Source organism: Diorhabda sublineata, chromosome X (genome assembly GCF_026230105.1).
Source record: "Diorhabda sublineata isolate icDioSubl1.1 chromosome X, icDioSubl1.1, whole genome shotgun sequence".
Classification (NCBI taxonomy): Eukaryota; Metazoa; Arthropoda; class Insecta; order Coleoptera; family Chrysomelidae; genus Diorhabda; species Diorhabda sublineata.
In genome coordinates this window covers 30,338,787-30,356,735 of record NC_079485.1, presented here as the reverse complement: position 1 = coordinate 30,356,735, position 17,949 = coordinate 30,338,787, and the positions used below count along the sequence as shown (strand labels likewise).

The 17,949-nt window shown below is 30.7% G+C and overlaps 3 protein-coding genes across 6 annotated transcripts; 2 read left to right on the top strand and 1 right to left on the bottom strand.

Moving 5' to 3' along the window:
• Window positions 1–288: 288 nt before the first annotated feature.
• LOC130450741 (probable very-long-chain enoyl-CoA reductase art-1) lies at window positions 289–7,324 on the top strand. Of its 4 annotated transcripts, none has more exons than XM_056789343.1 (6): window positions 289–516; window positions 830–1,179; window positions 1,497–1,713; window positions 2,600–2,792; window positions 2,853–2,992; window positions 3,763–4,018. In XM_056789343.1, exons 1-5 carry the CDS (start codon window positions 508–510, stop codon window positions 2,978–2,980), a joined length of 897 nt encoding a protein of 298 aa, XP_056645321.1. In that variant the 5' UTR covers window positions 289–507; the 3' UTR covers window positions 2,981–2,992; window positions 3,763–4,018. The 4 variants fall into 4 exon arrangements, with proteins under 4 accessions (XP_056645321.1, XP_056645320.1, XP_056645323.1 ...); XM_056789345.1 differs by lacking the exon at window positions 3,763–4,018 and adding an exon at window positions 6,334–7,324 and having other exon boundaries at window positions 304–516; XM_056789344.1 differs by having other exon boundaries at window positions 304–516; window positions 3,767–4,018.
• On the bottom strand, window positions 4,683–11,615 carry LOC130450740 (alpha-1,6-mannosyl-glycoprotein 2-beta-N-acetylglucosaminyltransferase). Its single transcript, XM_056789341.1, has 5 exons — window positions 11,337–11,615; window positions 7,434–8,089; window positions 7,018–7,324; window positions 6,748–6,962; window positions 4,683–5,074 (listed from the first exon to the last, which is right to left on the bottom strand). The coding sequence occupies exons 2-5, from the start codon at window positions 8,063–8,065 to the stop codon at window positions 4,861–4,863; spliced, it is 1,368 nt and encodes a 455-aa protein (XP_056645319.1). The 5' UTR covers window positions 8,066–8,089; window positions 11,337–11,615; the 3' UTR covers window positions 4,683–4,860.
• Window positions 11,616–11,925: 310 nt separating this feature from the next.
• On the top strand, window positions 11,926–17,090 carry LOC130451751 (AP-3 complex subunit beta-1). The gene is made up of 14 exons (XM_056790970.1): window positions 11,926–12,162; window positions 12,218–12,293; window positions 12,354–12,524; window positions 12,581–12,741; window positions 12,796–13,045; window positions 13,101–13,656; window positions 13,741–13,961; window positions 14,017–14,263; window positions 14,321–14,478; window positions 14,532–14,698; window positions 14,760–15,213; window positions 15,659–15,797; window positions 16,427–16,637; window positions 16,820–17,090. Exons 1-14 carry the CDS (start codon window positions 12,038–12,040, stop codon window positions 16,962–16,964), a joined length of 3,081 nt encoding a protein of 1,026 aa, XP_056646948.1. The 5' UTR covers window positions 11,926–12,037; the 3' UTR covers window positions 16,965–17,090.
• Window positions 17,091–17,949: the final 859 nt, after the last annotated feature.

The window sequence follows — 17,949 nt, the reverse complement described above, 5'->3', positions numbered from 1 at the left end:
ACCTCAACCGCAAAAATAATCTTTAATTTATTTTAAACAGTCACGTCCATTATTAGTTATATGCCAAGCTAGTTATTCGTCACTGGACTGTATTTTCCTAATAATACTATTTACGTTATATTATACAAAAATTAATTAATGAAAGAAAAAATCGATTTTTTAAAAATATAAAAAAACCTAATGTTAACTAATTGTAAATCGATAAAAGTATTTTCAAATTGATCAATTTCTGTATTTCAAAATACGTTCTCGAAATATACCAAGACACGTTAATATGTTGCCTAGTGTCAAACGCCAAAATGTATGTTGACAGTACGACCACCCTTTGTAAAATACATTAGCCTTGACCATAGGTCTGACTACATTTTCTCTTTTAAATATTTATGAAATCCATTACAATGCGAGTTTAATTTTAATTATTTGAGTCGAATTGATACGTACAGTTGAATTTTTAATCTATGGTATAGTTTCTTAGTGTAATTAAGACAGGAACTTTATATCGAAAAAATGGTACAGGTAAGATATTTTAAAAACAATATTTTTTATAAAATGAAAATTAGTAATGTCTGTTTGATAAATATAGGTATAAACGAAAACTTTGATTAACATATTCGAATTTTGTTGGGTCATCGTAGCTAACCTCTATAAATATGTATATTAGCCGAGTATTCTTTTTATAAAATTACTTGCGTGTATTTAATTTAAAATATTTGTATTATATATATTAATTTTTCTCTCACAATTGTAGGAAAAATTCATATTCTAATTACTTATTTATCGTAATCATTTAATTTTTACCAAATAGCTGGAATCATATTCAAACTTTCAGGTAGAAGTATATACTGTAAAAAATAAAAAACTTGGAGATATTTCTATAACGAGGAGCACAAAAGTAAATGAGATTAAAGAAGAAATTGCAAAAATCTCAAAACTTTCTGTAGACCGACAGTCCGTAAGATCAGATATAAAAGGAAAAGATATAAAGAATGAGGATTCAATTCCAGATATTGAGACTACAAGAAAAATATTTGTTAAAGATTTAGGACCTCAAATTGGGTGGAACACAGTATTTTTGCTGGAATATGCAGGACCTCTTGTTCTTTATGCCGTAGTTGCTTGTAGACCTTGGATTCTTTATGGAGAGCTTGCTTACAATCCAACATTTACTACTACAGCAAAGTATGTAACATTGAGGTTATTTAACTGTTCTTTTAGATAGTGGAAATAATTATTCAATTTTTTCTTTACATAAATTTATTCATTTGGCATCTTTTACTTTTTAATTGGAAAGAGAGAGTATAAATTAACAGATTTCTGTAGTTCTTTATAATTGTTTAATGTAATGTTCACTAATTCTAATAAAAATTAGTTGAAAACAATTAATTACCTATAGAAAGGTTGCTTTTGGGAAACAATTTGCATTTGATTTATTCTCTTCTTAATGTACTTATCAAGTACGAGTTGAAATTGTGGTATTACATTGAAATACTTTTTAGGATTGCTTTAGCATGTTGGTCAATTCATTATTTAAAGAGAGTTCTAGAAACATTGTTTGTTCATCGATTTTCACATGGAACAATGCCTATCAGAAATCTTTTCAAAAACTGTGGTTATTATTGGGGTTTCTGTATCTATGTTGCTTACCATGTAAACCACCCTTTATTTACACCACCACCAATTATTTTACAGGCAATTGGACTAGGTTTGTTTGCTGTAAGTATAATCAAGTTATTATAATCATATTATCCTTAATTTAATGTTTTGATTCAAATAATATAAACTGAAATATATACACTGTAAAGATTTATCTCTTTACATGAAAAAAATAATAAATAAAGCAAAAAACTAGACCTTGTAAGATATTTCAAACATGTTTTCTATTAATAGACTCAATATGAAATTAAATTTATTATCACCACCATCTAATCAATTATTTTGATAATTATAAAGGAACTTTATTATCAAAGTAATGTCACATATTTTAATGAGAACTTACTGATTTTATAAATATGAATCAAATTTGAAATTGTTCATTTAACTTTCCAATGCCTTTTGTATGAGATTAAATATCAAAATGGTTCAATTTACGAAGCTCTATATATGGTACATTACAACTCAAACGTTTTTTTACCCTTGATAAAGATCAAATAAAAGATAGGAACATTGGCATTTTAAAAAACTCTTGGACAGTTTTATTTTGAGTTCTCAATCCGCAACACCATGTTTATTGCTTAACGAGAATTAACACATGGAGTGTTTTTATAAATTTTGTTCATCTTCTGTTATGAATATGATCCAAAGTACACTGAAAAGTCATACACTTATAATTTGCCAGTGTAAATCAGGGTTCCTACCTAATGTCATTGTCAGTTAACTGAAATTGAGGAAGCTGTCATTATTGTGATATAAGGAAAAATTTTTGTAATTACTTACCTGATAATTTTGGTGAACATGGCATCAAATATCAAGTAAATTCAAACAGCTAAAAAATTGCAAAAATTTGTCCAGAGACTTGTATACCATTCCAATGAACAGAAGTGTACCATCATATCACCTAAATCATTTTTTTCTAATTAGTTAATAAATGTTCAAATTTTAGTTATGTGAAGGTGGAAATTTAGCTACTCATGTACTACTCAGGAATCTCAGACCTGCTGGTAGTACTGTAAGAAAAATTCCTAAACCCGACAGTTGTCCTCTTAACTTGTTATTTAATTACGTGTCATGTCCAAACTACACATACGAAGTTGGTTCCTGGATTGGTTTTACAATTCTGACTTCTTGCCTGCCTGGTAAGTAACACACGTTAATACTACTACGGGAATCTTTACAATATTGTTTAAATTTTTCAGCTGCCATATTTACTTTTGCCGGATTTTATCAGATGGCAGTATGGGCTTTAGGAAAGCATAGAAATTATAAGAAAGAATTTTCAGACTACCCCAAACAAAGAAAAGCAATAATTCCTTTCATTTTATAAGAGGTGTTTAGGGTAAATATTTTTGTTCTTACATTAATTTGGGGAAGTGGATTAAATCAATTGTTTTTTATGTCTATTCAAATAAAATTATTTTAAAGAAACATTGAACCTTCTATTTATTACTAAAATAACATAATTACACGAAGTAAACAAATCTGAACTATTACATAGTTTCTTTGTGGGCGACAAAGGGCCGTCTGAGAGGCTTATCGCGCCCTACTTAACATTACCAAAAGCCGATGTCCTTTGGTTTGAACTTTTTGATGTCATCATGCAAACTGTGGATTTGTCCAAGGGTTTGAACCGCGCTCATGTGAGAGCTGGGCACTCTCAAATGACGTGGCCTCCTCCTTCATGTACCTATTGCTCTCTCACAGTGTACCCCAAAAACAAACTGACCTTCCCCAACAAGCTAACATGATGTGTTATGATTAATATTTTAATTTTTGAGAAAAAAATTTACCCTACTATATCGAAATATTACTGATGTTTGTTCAAACATAAGAGGCTTAAGTCACAAAACATACCAAAAAGAAGGTCAACTTTTATATAAATCTCGGCAACACAAATTTAGTTCTGCCACCTACCAATCGTGACGCTAGAGTTATTACTGTCAATGTCATTCGTCATATTCCCACCACATTTCCTGCAGATCTCGGTACACAGGTAGATGATATTATTAGAAATGTGATTTCTTGTTGAAATTAGTTTGAATGGAGAATATATATTTCTCAGCATACAGTCAGATTGTAATTTTATATTCATGAGAATTTGTTTTAAAGCCAGGTAGGGAGCATAGCCCTAGATGACAAAGGATCTTATTGGAAATAACTGAAAAATTAACAGCTAAGTATTCTTTGTAGTAATTTTCCATTGAATATTTATTTCTGGTTAGTGTTTATTCACATATTACATTTTTTAATCTGAATTTTGTCAGTTTCCATTTTAAAAGTGGTATTGTAATCATGTATACTAATTTTTTTAGTTTAGTTGAAAATATATGCGAATATTATTTTGTAAATAAACGTCTCCCAGTTCTAAGGTGTTTTTTTATCGTGAATTCAGGAAACTTGGATGGAAATGAATAACATATAATAGAGTAGATATTCTTTATTATAAATTTAAATGAACCGTAAAAATATATTAGTTCTGCCACCTACCATCGAGGGCACTGGCATCGAATGGTATGTTCTGTGGCTTAAGTGGTGTTGACTCAAGCATTAATGCAAACAGTGAAGCTACCGCCATTTATCAAAATAATTTGAAACCAACTAATAACTATCTTTGTCTTAGAAACTTTCTTCTAGATAAAATCACCTTTATGTCTCACGAAAATAAATTATATCATTTATTATAATGGATTGTCAAGTTATTTGAGAATGTTCAGTCTGCATGGTTTCAAATTGTATTGCTTAATCCACTTGTTTTTGTTTTCTTCGTACAGGGCCCCCACACTATGGGGCCCCGTGCTTGAGAAGGGGTTTAACCATCGAAGAATAAATCCAGTGGATGATCTTAGGGGAAAGACTCTATGTACAACCGAAGGCTCTTCGCATGCCCAGAGGGCGTAGGTGGTCTTTTTTATTTTGTTCTTGCCGAAACAGTTTTGTTTCCAGATAACGAGACATTAAATTTATGTTAACCCGTTTTTTTTTTATCAAATTTGTTATTTTAATGCATACGTTGATAATTAAAACGATTGTTTCTTGTTTTATTGTATATATTACACAAGTACAAACATCTTAATATATGCAGAATTCACTGGCAACAAAAAGTATATCCAAAAATTCGATACGAATAAATATAAATACAAAATAAAATTAACAATTTGATAACACTGTATAATTTAATTAATACATAACAAAAATATAAAAAAACAGCTATCCACCAATAGTCATGCCGATACACAGCTTATGATCTCGCCTATCACCCCAACCACCATTACCCTTACGAAGTTTAGTCTTTTTTAATACAGTAGAATATGTTAATATCAAGTAATCGGGGTATAGATGTCTCTTTACAGATTTAAGGATCTGTTGTACCTTCGATATCATTGTGGTAGACTTACAATTATTTTTCTTATGATGAACACCACTGGAAGAAAAATTAGATTTTGATTATTGAAGTTTTAGTTCAAGAAAGAAAATACAAATATGAAACCTCAAAGATTTTTTAAAATTTTTCAATAGTTCTTTGAACTCACTAAGTTGGAATTTTTGTAACAGTTGATGAACTTCATCCTGAACTACCATTACACCAACAATTACACTGTCTGGTCCTTAGAGTCTTCACGAAGTTCATATCCGGCTCAAAGAACCAAAACAGTGTAAGTGTTGTTGTGGTGGTAGTAACCAACTTAGTAAAATACTTGATGTTACATAGTGAACCCACTATTTACTACTACCACTGCAACAACACTGGATGAGGTTTGTTGAAATTTTAGACCTGAATCTGAAAAATAACTTTATGGAACTATTGGTGATATTCATACTAAACAATCAAATTGTGTGCCCAACAGAATAAAATTTTTCCTACATTAGGACCATTTTTAAAATAATCCATAATACAAAAATGTTCCTATCTGTTCCAATAAAATTACAGTAACGAGCTCTATCTCCCAAATCAGTGTAATTGTGAGTATTTATGTAGAAAATAGTATGTTCAGCATGAATATCATCAATAGTCCCAGAAACTGCACTTTAATTAAACACACACACACACACACCAAAAATCGCTCAAACTCAAATAAGGCTCAATACAGCTAATTTAATTATGAGTACTGGTCGCAGTGTTTAAATGTATGGATGGTGATGTAGCAACCTTTCAATTCAATTGGGGGTATTGAATACCCTCACCAAGGAGGGAAATCGACTGGTCCTCAGAAAAATTTAGCAAAGGAAATAATAGTAAATCAGCCTTAACTTTAAGCATTCCTTAAATCAAATTTGATTTGTACGAAATATTTTTATTAACCTCCTATACACAAAGCACCTATTGGAGACTTCACAGATCTGACATACCATCTAATTTTGATGATTTTTGTTTTGAAAACATTTTTTGTGAAGTCAGAAAAGTTTTTTAGTTGAGGTTCTTGCCTTAGATATAACTAGGGTAGAATAAGTGTTCACTTGATGAAGTATGTTTTTAAATGTTCCCTATATTTGGTACAAATGAACTACACCACTTTGGTCTTCATAGTGCTAATTGATTTTATAACAACGTTAGTGCAATTATTTCTCTATGGGTTTCAAAGTTTTTTAGGCTGTTTAACCCATTATTAATGCAAATTTTTTTAATTTTGAATACATTAAAACCTGTTAACCTTCAAAACCTGATTTAATTTGAATTCTCAGGATATGGACTACAACCAATGGTGATTTATGGTTTCGAATCCCGTGTGCTGACAGATAGAAAGCAAAAAACGTGTGAAATGAAGATATTGAGAAAAATTGAGTAGTAAAAAGATTAGACAAAATAAGAAACAACATAATTGAGATGGTTAGGTTAGGTTTAACCATTAAGGTTATATGGGAAACTAAAATGAACAAAAAGAAGAAGCAGATCCAAAAGGAAATGGAATTTATAAATAGCAAACAACCTAGAAAAAAGACAACTGGACACCTGCTAAACAGGAAGCAAAGGACAAAACCAAATAGAGAAAAATTACTTCTATACTTATGATGGAAGAGATTGTGGTTGAGTAATTGAAAAATCAATGTTATTTATCAGTGGTTGAAATATAATTAAATAAAAAAGTGAATATGTACCATTCTCCGATATGGAATACCCTCGGAGCACGGGCTACCATAGCATGAAGTTTATGCTTCAAACAGTTCTGGGAAACATGTTGTAATGACCAATCCCAATTGTAATCATCATATTTACAAAAAGAAGAAGCACATTCGACAATATTCATCCAAGTAGACCTGTTGAAAGCCATACCCATGTTATGTTTACTACTTATCCAAGGAGATATTTCAACCTAAAACACACAGAAGTGATTTTATAAAGGGGTTGAGGTTGAATTAAATTTTTACCTTTTTTGAATCTGCATAATAGTTGTAGGTCTTCAAGTATGTTCCCAAAGACAAAATGTTACAGTGCTTACAAGATTCTTTATATGTTCTTTCCATCAATCTAAGCATATGTATGAAATCTTCAGCAACATAATGGTCTTCTTCTAACAAAACTACTAAACCTGTATGGTTTCTGGTAACTTCGAGTTGATTAAACACAATATTAGCTTTCCACCACCAATGATGTTTGGTCTGTGTAAATTTGGCTTCTCGATAGTGGCCATAAACATCTGGATAGAGAGCGTTGTTGCATTTTTTCTGCAAAGCTCTAAAAATTTTATTAAAATTAATGTTGCATAACTAGTTGAGAATATATTGAAGAAGAAAAAAGTTTTTAAATTTTGTTGAAGATTGTTTATGAAATAATAACAACTCACTGGTCTTTTTTGATGTCCCTTGGGCAGTCATCTGGGTCTTCTCCTGGGAATTCATTAGGGTGGGTTTGTATGGAATATGGATAAAATATTTGTATCACTTTGCAAAAATCAATGCTTTGGACTAGACTATTCATTTCCTCGTCATAATAATCATGAGAAAATACAAGAAGTGCCTGAGATATACCGGGTGCTTGTGCTAAGCTGACAATAAGATGGCGTAAGTAAGTAATTCTGTCATGGATCTGAACTACTATGACTATAGAGTCATTTTGAAGTGGTTCAAAAATATTTTCGTTGTGAACGATTTGCTGCCTGTTGTATTGTGCTATATTTCGTTTCATCTCTGATATATTAGGAGCATTAGTATAAAAAATGTTAGTGTAGCTGCCGTTAGAAAAAGTAATGGTGAAATTTTTTGGTCTCGGTGATAGGAATTTGTGCAGTACAGCTGGAACATTACTCAGAATAGCCGCGTTACTGTCGTTTACTTCTGAGTATTGTTGGGAGGAGCCAGCCAAGCTCAAGAAGTTCAACTGGAGCCATATGAACACCAAGATAAATATTACTAGGCCGGCACGGATCCATGCTGTTCCACTGCGACGGCGCCATATCTGGCTACTCCCACTGCTCATTATTGTACTGCATATCCTCCAGACCTAAAAATAATTACGAATAATCCAAGTAACAAACATTTAAATATATTTAAAAAGTCTAACAAACACAAAAAAGTACTAATATTGTTTTTAATGTTGATAAATTATTTTTTCCAATACCCAACAAAAAAAACACTTGAGAACACACCTTATAAAATGCAAGAAATCAACGCGTTAAAAACAGTACAGGGAAACATATAATATCAATATACAGAGGAGATGAACAAATTTGATAAATATAGATGTTGCTAAAAATTGATATTGTGTTTAATAAAAGTTTATTCAAGTAAATAAATTATTGTTGCACTTTGAGATCACTCATTGTAGTCAATTATATTGAACATTGTTTACAAAATATAAATATTTGATATTACATATTACTATAAACAACATATTATCTAAATGATAGCTTTAATCATGAAATAAAGGAGACCTAACACAAAAATATTCAATTGAGATGGGTGAACATTTCTTCAAATTTGTACAACCTCCACAAATTAGCTAGTTGAAAAATCACCCTAATTAGATGGATATAGTTCACAGATGTGGTAATAGATCTCGCTAAAAAGCGAGTAAAAGGGTAGAGTATTGTATGTGCCTCAGTCTAACCCTATTCTCCACCGATACTGGATGTTCACTGCCTTTCGTACTCTAAGCAGATTTTATTGTATTTGACTGATAGTAATTGCTCATGTTACCTATTTGACACTTTTTGTATCATATTATTTTGTGTTCGACTGATTATCAGCAATTATGTTCAACAATCTATTTATATATAAATAAAAAATAAAGTAAGATGGGGTAATTCATCATCAAGAAGTCTTTTAATCCTTTGAATTATGGCTACCACTTATAGTGCTTTAAAATCCTTTTTTTGGTTCTAGCATTTTGCTCTTATATCCTCCTCTATTTCGTTTCTCCAAATCTTTCTCGTCCTGCCTCTTCTCCTTGGCCACAATGGGGACCATTGCATTATTCTTTTGATCATTTCAGTTGGTTTTCTTCTCATTATATGCCCAGCCCAGTTAAATCTTCGTACTTTTATGTATCTCATTATATTTTCCTTCTCTAGCTCTTCCTTTACTCCTTCCTTTTTCTTTGCTCTCCTCTCTCCCTCCTGTATTGTGTTTGCTCCTGTTATAGTTCCCATGATCTTTCTCTAGGTTCTTTTAAGTTCCTCTTCTTCCCTTTTGTTGATTACTGTTGTTTCCATATATATTTTGTATTTTCTGCATTTATTTCCAGTCCGTAATTGCTTGCTTCTTCTTCTAATTTATTGATCGCCTTTATTGATTCCCTCTGTCCATTTGCTATGATAGTTACATCATCTACGTTTACTACTATCTGTGTTGCGTCTGTTATAATGTTCTTATTCTGTAATCCTGCATTTCTCATAATACCTTATTATATAATATTATATTGTCTAGCATTGGTGATATTGGGTCTCCCTGTTTGACGCCTTTATTTGTGTGTGTCTTTTCTTATGTTGTGCCTTGGAATCTCTCTTTAATATCACTCTTATTTAGTATTATTTCTTTTAATTTTCTTAATTTTTTGGAATTCCTTGTCTTTCTAGTTCTTCTGTTATTTTCTCTCTTTTTACTGAATCGAAAGCATTTTTGAAGTCAATCAAAACTATACGTATTTCTCTTTTATATTCCACTATCTTTTTTATTACTTGGTCTAGAGTGTGGATTGTGTTGATAGTTTGTCTACCTGGTCTAAAGCCCTAGTTCTTTCTCTGCGAGTCCTTTCAGTTTTTTGTTTATTAAATTTGCCAATATTTAGCAGGGTTATGGCTCTATAATTTTCATATAACTCTTTATTGCCTTTCTCAAATATTGGTGTGATTATGCCTGTGCTCCACTCATCCGGGATTTTGTTTCCCTTCCATATCTGCTCTATTAGTTCTATACTATATTCTCCTGGGGTTTTATAATTCCAGAGTTTTCTTATTTCATCTTGCACCTCATTTTGATGGGGTAAATAAATGCACAAAAAAGAATCTAAATTCCCTTATCAGTCTGTGGGACACAGATGTTCCTCATAACACAAAAAAATCATGTTCTGTCTGAAGGGTTAAATATATAAATTAAATTTCCAATATCTCTTACTTTTTCAAACTTTAAAGTGTTGATCTCACAGGAACAATTCACAATTCATGTTAATTTCTCAAAAATACAATTTTTTTAACTGGGAAAACCTACTCACTTTTCTTAAGGAATCACTACTGTTTAAAATAATCATTGTAACAACTATGAACTGATTTCAGGTGTAGAGAGTTGTTCACTTTTATAAGTTAATATGAAATGCCTAAATAATGAATAAATTGTTTACAGCAACATCATTATTTTATCACTATTCATAACAATGAATCATGAATTTTATCAATAGTATAACAAAAATCAAAGAATGCAACAGGTGTTTTTTATCACATTTTTGTTCATTATAATTGCGACTTTTTAATTTTACGGCAATGCTCATTAATTATTTAATTACATTTTCACTTAATATTCAATTGTTGGAACATTGGCAATTAGTAAGAATTGTTATTCTTATCTATCATTTCAAGTCTCATATCATTTGCTTACAATGGTAAGTAGTTTTGAATTTTTCAAAAATTCTTGGTATAAGTATTTCCTTGAGTGATTTACTTTTTGATGCAGATCTATAGAATTAATTTTTTAATTATAAAATGCTTCTATCAAAAACAAACCCACCATCCAAAAGTTTGGGAATATTAACGTAAAACAAATAAAACAATTACCCAAAATTGATAAAAGGTCAACATTGTATAATTTGAATTTAGGGTGGTAATATTTTATTCCATCGGGCACAATGTGCTCCTAATTCAAATGTTGATTGATATTGTATGTTTGTTTAGTATAACTTTGATATTGTTCTATAATAAACTTTTACATTTATATCGTGAAGGACTATATTATGGTCCATAGGTCCCAGCAATAAGTCCTTTTCTCAGTATTTTTGAATGATGTACTTCATTAGACTCAGTATTAGACGTATAAATACGATGTTTGTGCCTAAATTTTCATGTTCATAGCAGATAGGTCTTAAACCTATATAATATTATTTGAATATAAGAATGTATTATAAAATTATTGGGTATCATGAGAGTAAATATTTTTTTGACATTAACCTGTGTCAGACAACACAAATAGCAAAAACACATTAAATTTTACGCACTGTTATTACAAATTTGGAGGAATTATTTATTACTAAATATACTCACCTTTTTATGAATATTCAGTTCTTAAACGCATTGCTGCTAGTAAATTACGATTATTTTTGGATCTTCAGACTAGTAGTCTATATTATCAACAATTTAGTGGGAATAATTCATTGTTTGTTTCACTAGGCCTAATATTTCCTATCTAGGCCTAAAATGATGAAAAATAAATTTACACTCCGACGTATTATTAATCACGATTTATTTGGACCACTTCTCGTAAATATTTTGGTCTCTTCTTTCATACAGTAACACTCCCTCAAGGTCAATTCTATAGTGACTAACTTCTAACGTCATTTATATTTTTTTAATTAAAATAAAACTCTAAAAATCGCTAATTAATAGAACTACAATTGAAATTTTAAGGAAAACTATGAATATATAATAATATATATGAAATACGTATATTATGAAATTTGTTTAAATACGTCAAATAATAGAAAAGTTTTAAAATGTTATAGGTATTTTTAGTTATAAATTCTATTTTGCATTAAACAATTTTAATTAAAAAAAGATTATTCAAAACATGTAATTAGGTACAAAAGAAGAGTCCATTCAAAAAGAAGAGATAATTTGCCTATGCGGCAGTGAATTGAAAGTTGGTTTGTCAAAGTCAGACAAATATTTTGATATATTTTTGATGCATTTTTATTGAATTTATAAATGAATTACTTCTTTTAAGGTAGATAAAGTTGATAATTAAGATGCTTTCGTCTCCCTCAAATTCTATGACGAATAATAGCTATTCAAATGACCGAGGCTCTAGTTTTGAAGCAGAGTATGCTGTTGATCCTGCTTCTAGAGAATTTTTCCATTCTGATTTTAAGAAGTAAGGTGATACTTCTATAAAAACCAATAATGTTTCACATTGTACTGAATTTTAGGCATGACGACCTCAAAGAAATGTTGGATTCTAATAAAGATAGCTTAAAACTTGAAGCGATGAAACGAATAATTGGGGTTTGTTCATTCATATATAATGTTGCAAATATAATGTATTTCAATTATTGTATTTTTTAGATGGTAGCAAAAGGTAGGGATGCATCAGTTTTGTTTCCTGCTGTTGTGAAAAATGTGGTGTCGAAGAATATAGAAGTAAAGAAATTGGTTTATGTTTATCTTGAGAGATATGCTGAAGAACAACAAGATTTAGCTTTATTATCAATATCTACATTCCAAAGAGCTTTAAAAGTAATTTTTGGGGTAAGATAACTTTAATACTCTACCTAAGTTTTGTTATATTTTAGGAACCTAATCAATTAATTCGAGCAGGTGCTTTAAGGGTTTTATCAAGTATTAGAGTTAAAATGATTGCACCAATAGTGATGTTGGCTATAAAAGATGCTTCAGCTGATATGTCTCCATATGTAAGAAAAACTGCTGCTCATGCAATACCAAAATTAAACAGGTAACATCAATTTATTATTAAATTTTGTTTGATAGTTATATTCTTTTTCTACAGTTTGGATCCAGATATGAAACCAGAATTGATTGCAATTATTCAAAAGTTGTTAGCAGATAAAACAGTTCTTGTAATAGGATCTGCAGTAATGGCTTTTACAGAAGTGTGTCCAGAAAGAGTAGATCTGATTCATGAAGTATTCAGGAAATTATGTGCCTTGTTGGTAGATGTTGATGAGTGGGGTCAAGTTACTATTGTTAATATGTTGACAAGATATGCGAGGAGTCAATTTTCTGATCCTAATCTGCATGTAAGTATTGAACAATGTAGTCATTTATTGGAACTAACTAGAATGTATTTTATAGGAAAACCATGGTTCTAATGGAGAGTTCTACGAATCAAGTTCAGAATCTTCAGAGAAACATGTACCTAGTCTTGATCCTGATCATAGACTGCTTCTACGTTCGACAAGACCCCTTTTACAATCCAGAAATGCAGCTGTGGTTATGTCGGTTGCTCAACTGTATCATCATGCATCTCCAAGAAGTGAAAGTGTTCTTGCTGCTAAATCTTTAGTCAGATTTTTAAGGTCTCATGTTGAAGTACAAAGCATAGTTCTGAATGCAATTGCATCAATTAGTGTAACAAACAAAGGAATGTTTGAACCTTATTTAAAAAGCTTTTTTGTTAGGATATCAGATCCTACTAATGTAAAGTTGTTGAAATTGGAAATCCTTACTAATATAACAAATGTTTCCAATGTTTCCATAATTTTAAGAGAGTTGCAGACTTACATTTCTAACAGTGATAAAAATTTTGTTGCTGCCACTATCCAAGCTATTGGAAGATGTGCCTGCTCTATTTCAGAAGTCACTGATTCGTGCCTTAATGGATTAGTTTCATTGCTATCGAATAGAGATGGTGAGTCAAATGATTCAATAAATGTTAATACAAATCAGTTCATTCTATAAAAAACAAAAAATGTGTACAAAACATATTTTCCAGAGGCCGTTGTAGCTGAGAGTGTAGTAGTCATAAAAAGACTTTTGCAGACCCAAGCAGCTGATCCCAAAGAGATAATCACTCACATGGCTAGACTATTAGATAGTATAACTGTTGCACAAGCTAGGGCTGCAATACTCTGGCTTCTTGGAGAACACTCACAAAAAGTTCCTCAAGTAGCCCCAGATGTTCTTAGAAAAATGGCCAAATCGTTTCCTGATGAGGTAAATACATTCTAGTTTAAAATAAATGTAATTTGAGATTGTTATAAACTTTTAGGATGATATTGTCAAATTACAAGTAATGAATTTAGCAATGAAACTGTATATCACTAATCCCGAACAAACATCTCTATTATGCCAATATATTTGTAATTTGGCTAAATATGATCAAAATTATGACATTAGGGATAAAGCAAGATTTTTCAAGCAGTTTACTCCTAATCAAGAAGGCAAAATTAGATCTCAAGCTAAAAGAATCTTTCTAGCAACCAAACCAGCTCCTGTTTTAAAACTTCAGTTAACAGGTTTATACAATTTTACCCAATTAAGTAATATTAGAATTCAAATTTGATCCCTTCCAGGTCAAGAAGAATTACAATTAGGATCATTGTCTCATTATATTAAACAAAGAGCTAATGGTTACGAAGATTTACCACCATTTCCTGCCAATCCTCCTCCTGGAGACGTCAGAAATGTGGAACCAATCAGAGGAGAAGAAACTAAGATTCATAAGAGTGTTGTGAGTAACCAGTTTTTATTAGATGTTATTGAAAATTACCAGTTATTTTGTAGGATAAGAAAAGAAAAGAAGAATTTACTTGGGAATCAGAAGGTAGTTCAGGAGGCAATAGTAGTAGTGATTACGGCTCTAGCACCAGTTCATCTAGTGAGAGCGATAATGAATCAGAAGAAGATGAATCAAGTGATGAAGAATCTTCTGGAGAAGAGGAATCTTCCAAGTAATATGATTAATGACTATTTTTTAAAATATATTGGTTAACACCATTTATGTGTTAACAGGAAAGATACTGATCAATCAGGAGAAGAATCTGAATCTTCTAGTGAAGACTCGAGTTCAGAAGAAGAAGTATCAAATCCATCCAAACCAAATTCAAAAATAGAAAATATGAATAACAACATTAATTCTGTTATAAACAGTAAAAAATCAAATTTGGACTTGTTATTAGATTTAGATGACATCGAAACGCCGGCTCCTGTTATGACTCCTTCCTTTGGAGGATTCTTTAGTCCTTCAATACCAGTAGATGTACCAGCTAGTATACACGTTGTCCAGCCAGTTTATCATAACACCAAGACTATGGAGCTGCTGAATAGAATTAATGGAAAAGGACTATCGGCTACTTACAGGTTTACAAGAAGTCCTCATCTGTATTCACCCAGTATGACTAATATAAATCTGGTTTTTATGAATAATTCAAGTGGGGATATTGAAGATATAAGAATTGGAAAGAAGGTTTGTATACTGGCAATTTTTTAAGACAAATTGTCCCTTAAATATGTCCACTGCTGCTTATATAAATGTATACAGTTTTTCTTCTTTTCTCTCTTTCAAAATCTTGTACTGTTTATCATAATTTGGGATAGAGAAAATAGAATTGCCAGTATATTTTGCATACTAATTACTATTGATAACAGTTGTGTATGCAAAAATGATTGATATTATAATTAAAACTAATTATTGTAAGTAAATTGATTATCTAATCAAACCCTATCTTATAAATAACCCAGTAACCAATGGACTGTTCAAAATATCATTTGTAATATATAATTGAATAAATATACCTGCTACTTTTCAAAAACTAACTAATGAGAATGTAATGATGTAATAATTTAACCTCAAATTTAATTTTGGATATACATCATTAGTTGAATTCCATTAACAAACTTTTCATTTTCAGAATTTGGCAGTGGGTATGAGTATGCACAATTTTACTTGCATACCAAAATTGCCCCCAAATTGCTCTTTTCCTGCAACTTTGGGTATTGACTTTAACGATACCATTCAATCAGCAAATTTTGAGATTGTGTCTTCCTTAGGTAAGTCTATATATTTCATATAGTTTCAATAGATAGATAGATTCCCGAGCAATCGCACAGGACATTTCGAAGGCTTTTGAAGGGTTTGGCATGCTTACCTTCTAAATAAATTGAGATTGTACAATTTGTAATCATCACTGGCTTTAGTAGCTTCCTCAACGACCGATCCATCCAGGTCATTAACGATGGTCACACCTCAGAAAAGTTTGAAGTAAACTCTCCAGGGGTGCAACTTGTCACCTACTCTCTTCCTCCTGTACATCAACGATCTACTCGACAAAACTGCCAATCTATAGCACACTGGTGTCATTTAAATCATCCGCTTCCATAAATTCCACTAATACATAAACCCATAGGCAACAACAGATCACTACCATCAATACCGGTCTTGAAAACATTCTGGAATGGTGCGTACGCAATCTGATTGAATTCAAAGAGCCAGTCTGGCACTATGGCTCAAGATTTGGTTCTGTCTGGACAAATTCGCTTGGTGGGTGTTGAGGCTGGGAGCAATATGTCCTAAGGAAGCTTCACAAAAACTTGGAGCCTTCTTAAAAACCAACAAGCAATTTAAAATAAATAATTTTATATATACATACAATTATTTCTGATAGTATTGCATTTTTAAGGTAATTGTAATGTGTCTCTAAAACCGAGTATTGGAGAGCTTCTACGACCAGTTTCTATGAGCTCAGCATTGTTTCTCCAACATCAAACAAAACTACGTGGTATGACTGAGCATTCCAGACCCCTGATTAAATGTGTTCCAGATGTTGAGGAGAAAATTAAAGAATTTACTAATTTAGGTCCTTGTGATCGATCTGATCCGAAAGCCTACAGGTAAGGTTGAATTATAGAGATATTTATATGTTATGATACCAGGTTGTTTATGATAGTTATTAAAGGAAAATACAATTTAACGCTTCAAAACTATAAATAGAAAAAGAAAATTTTATTGTGAATTACAAAATTGTTCACTTCGTCTAATTATGTATTGAATGATTAGAGTTTGTTGTTTTTAGGTTTGCAGCTCAAACTTTGACATCTTCCTCTCTGATTTTAGTAAGTGTTGAAACAGGTGAAGCTCCAACTTTGACTGTTAATTGCGAAAACATTGTATTTGGCTCTGTTATGCTTAGCGAGTTGTTATCTAAACTTTCTTTGTAAACTTTCCTTATTTTCAAACAAGATTAAATCTATATTTATTTCTTTCTGTTAAATAATTTTATATCGAAATTATTTTATTCTAAAATTACTTGTTTTGTATTAAACTCATTTGTATACATCTGTTGATATTTTTCTTAGTTATTTTTTCCTACATAATTATCCTAATCTGTCCTGTAGAAGCTACAAATGGTTTAAGGCTAGTCATCAATAAATAATGGACTAGTTTTACTGCATATCGCTGTTTTGTTTATTTCATCAAAATAGAAGAATTTTTAGTTAACATTAATTTAAGTGATTAACAATTGCACATATTATTTATAACAAAAAACTATTTCTAAATTGTTGATAGAACTAAAAAACAATTAGTAAAAAATTTCTGTTACTTCATTCCTATAATCTGTCTTTATTTAGTAGTGGGGTATGCCCTATTTTTGGTCATTAATAATCGAAAATTTAATATTTTCAATAATTTTTTTCGTTTTGTTTATTTTTGCGAAATTTTTAAGTTTGAAAACCAATATTTCAACGCTTTTTTGGCCAATAAAAAAACAAAAATTTGTTTTCAAAAACTGTACTTGAAAGAATGTATTTTTTTCTTCGAAAGTATATACAAACCATTTTTCAAAAAAAATTCAATTTAATAGCATTGTTTAAACAATTTTTACAAATTATTGAAAAAGTTTTAGGCTAGGAAAAGATTCCCTTCGCGCTCTTTTGAATTTCACAATGTTTTAATAAGGATAGACAAATTTGTTTCTTGTTAATAAAAGTAAAAAAATCATTAATATTTTTTTATTAACTAAAAAAGTGTTGAAATTTTGGTTTTAAAACATTTTTATTTTAAATGAGCTTACAAAATAAGAAAAAAAAATATTGAAAATATTATTTTTTCCGATTCTTTGTGAACAAAAACAGACTGGACCCCACTTCTTAATATTTACCCTAAAATTAATCACTAAACTTGTAGCAATAAAACTTCATATCT

Bases quoted from the DNA above. Each gene is read 5' to 3' on its own strand.
- LOC130450740 (XM_056789341.1), bottom strand. From the start codon at position 8,065: ATGAGCAGTGGGAGTAGCCAGATATGGCGCCGTCGCAGTGGAACAGCA. The intron at 6,963-7,017 runs GTAAAAATTTAA...TGTGTGTTTTAG, and splicing joins ATTATGCAGATTCAAAAAAG to GTTGAAATATCTCCTTGGAT. The intron at 5,075-6,747 runs GTACATATTCAC...TTTTTCTTCCAG, and splicing joins GTATTCCATATCGGAGAATG to TGGTGTTCATCATAAGAAAA.
- LOC130450741 (XM_056789345.1), top strand. The intron at 1,714-2,599 runs GTAAGTATAATC...TTCAAATTTTAG, and splicing joins TTGGACTAGGTTTGTTTGCT to TTATGTGAAGGTGGAAATTT. The intron at 2,793-2,852 runs GTAAGTAACACA...TAAATTTTTCAG, and splicing joins TCTGACTTCTTGCCTGCCTG to CTGCCATATTTACTTTTGCC.
- LOC130451751 (XM_056790970.1), top strand. From the start codon at position 12,038: ATGCTTTCGTCTCCCTCAAATTCTATGACGAATAATAGCTATTCAAAT. The intron at 12,163-12,217 runs GTAAGGTGATAC...ACTGAATTTTAG, and splicing joins TTCCATTCTGATTTTAAGAA to GCATGACGACCTCAAAGAAA. The intron at 12,742-12,795 runs GTAACATCAATT...CTTTTTCTACAG, and splicing joins GCAATACCAAAATTAAACAG to TTTGGATCCAGATATGAAAC.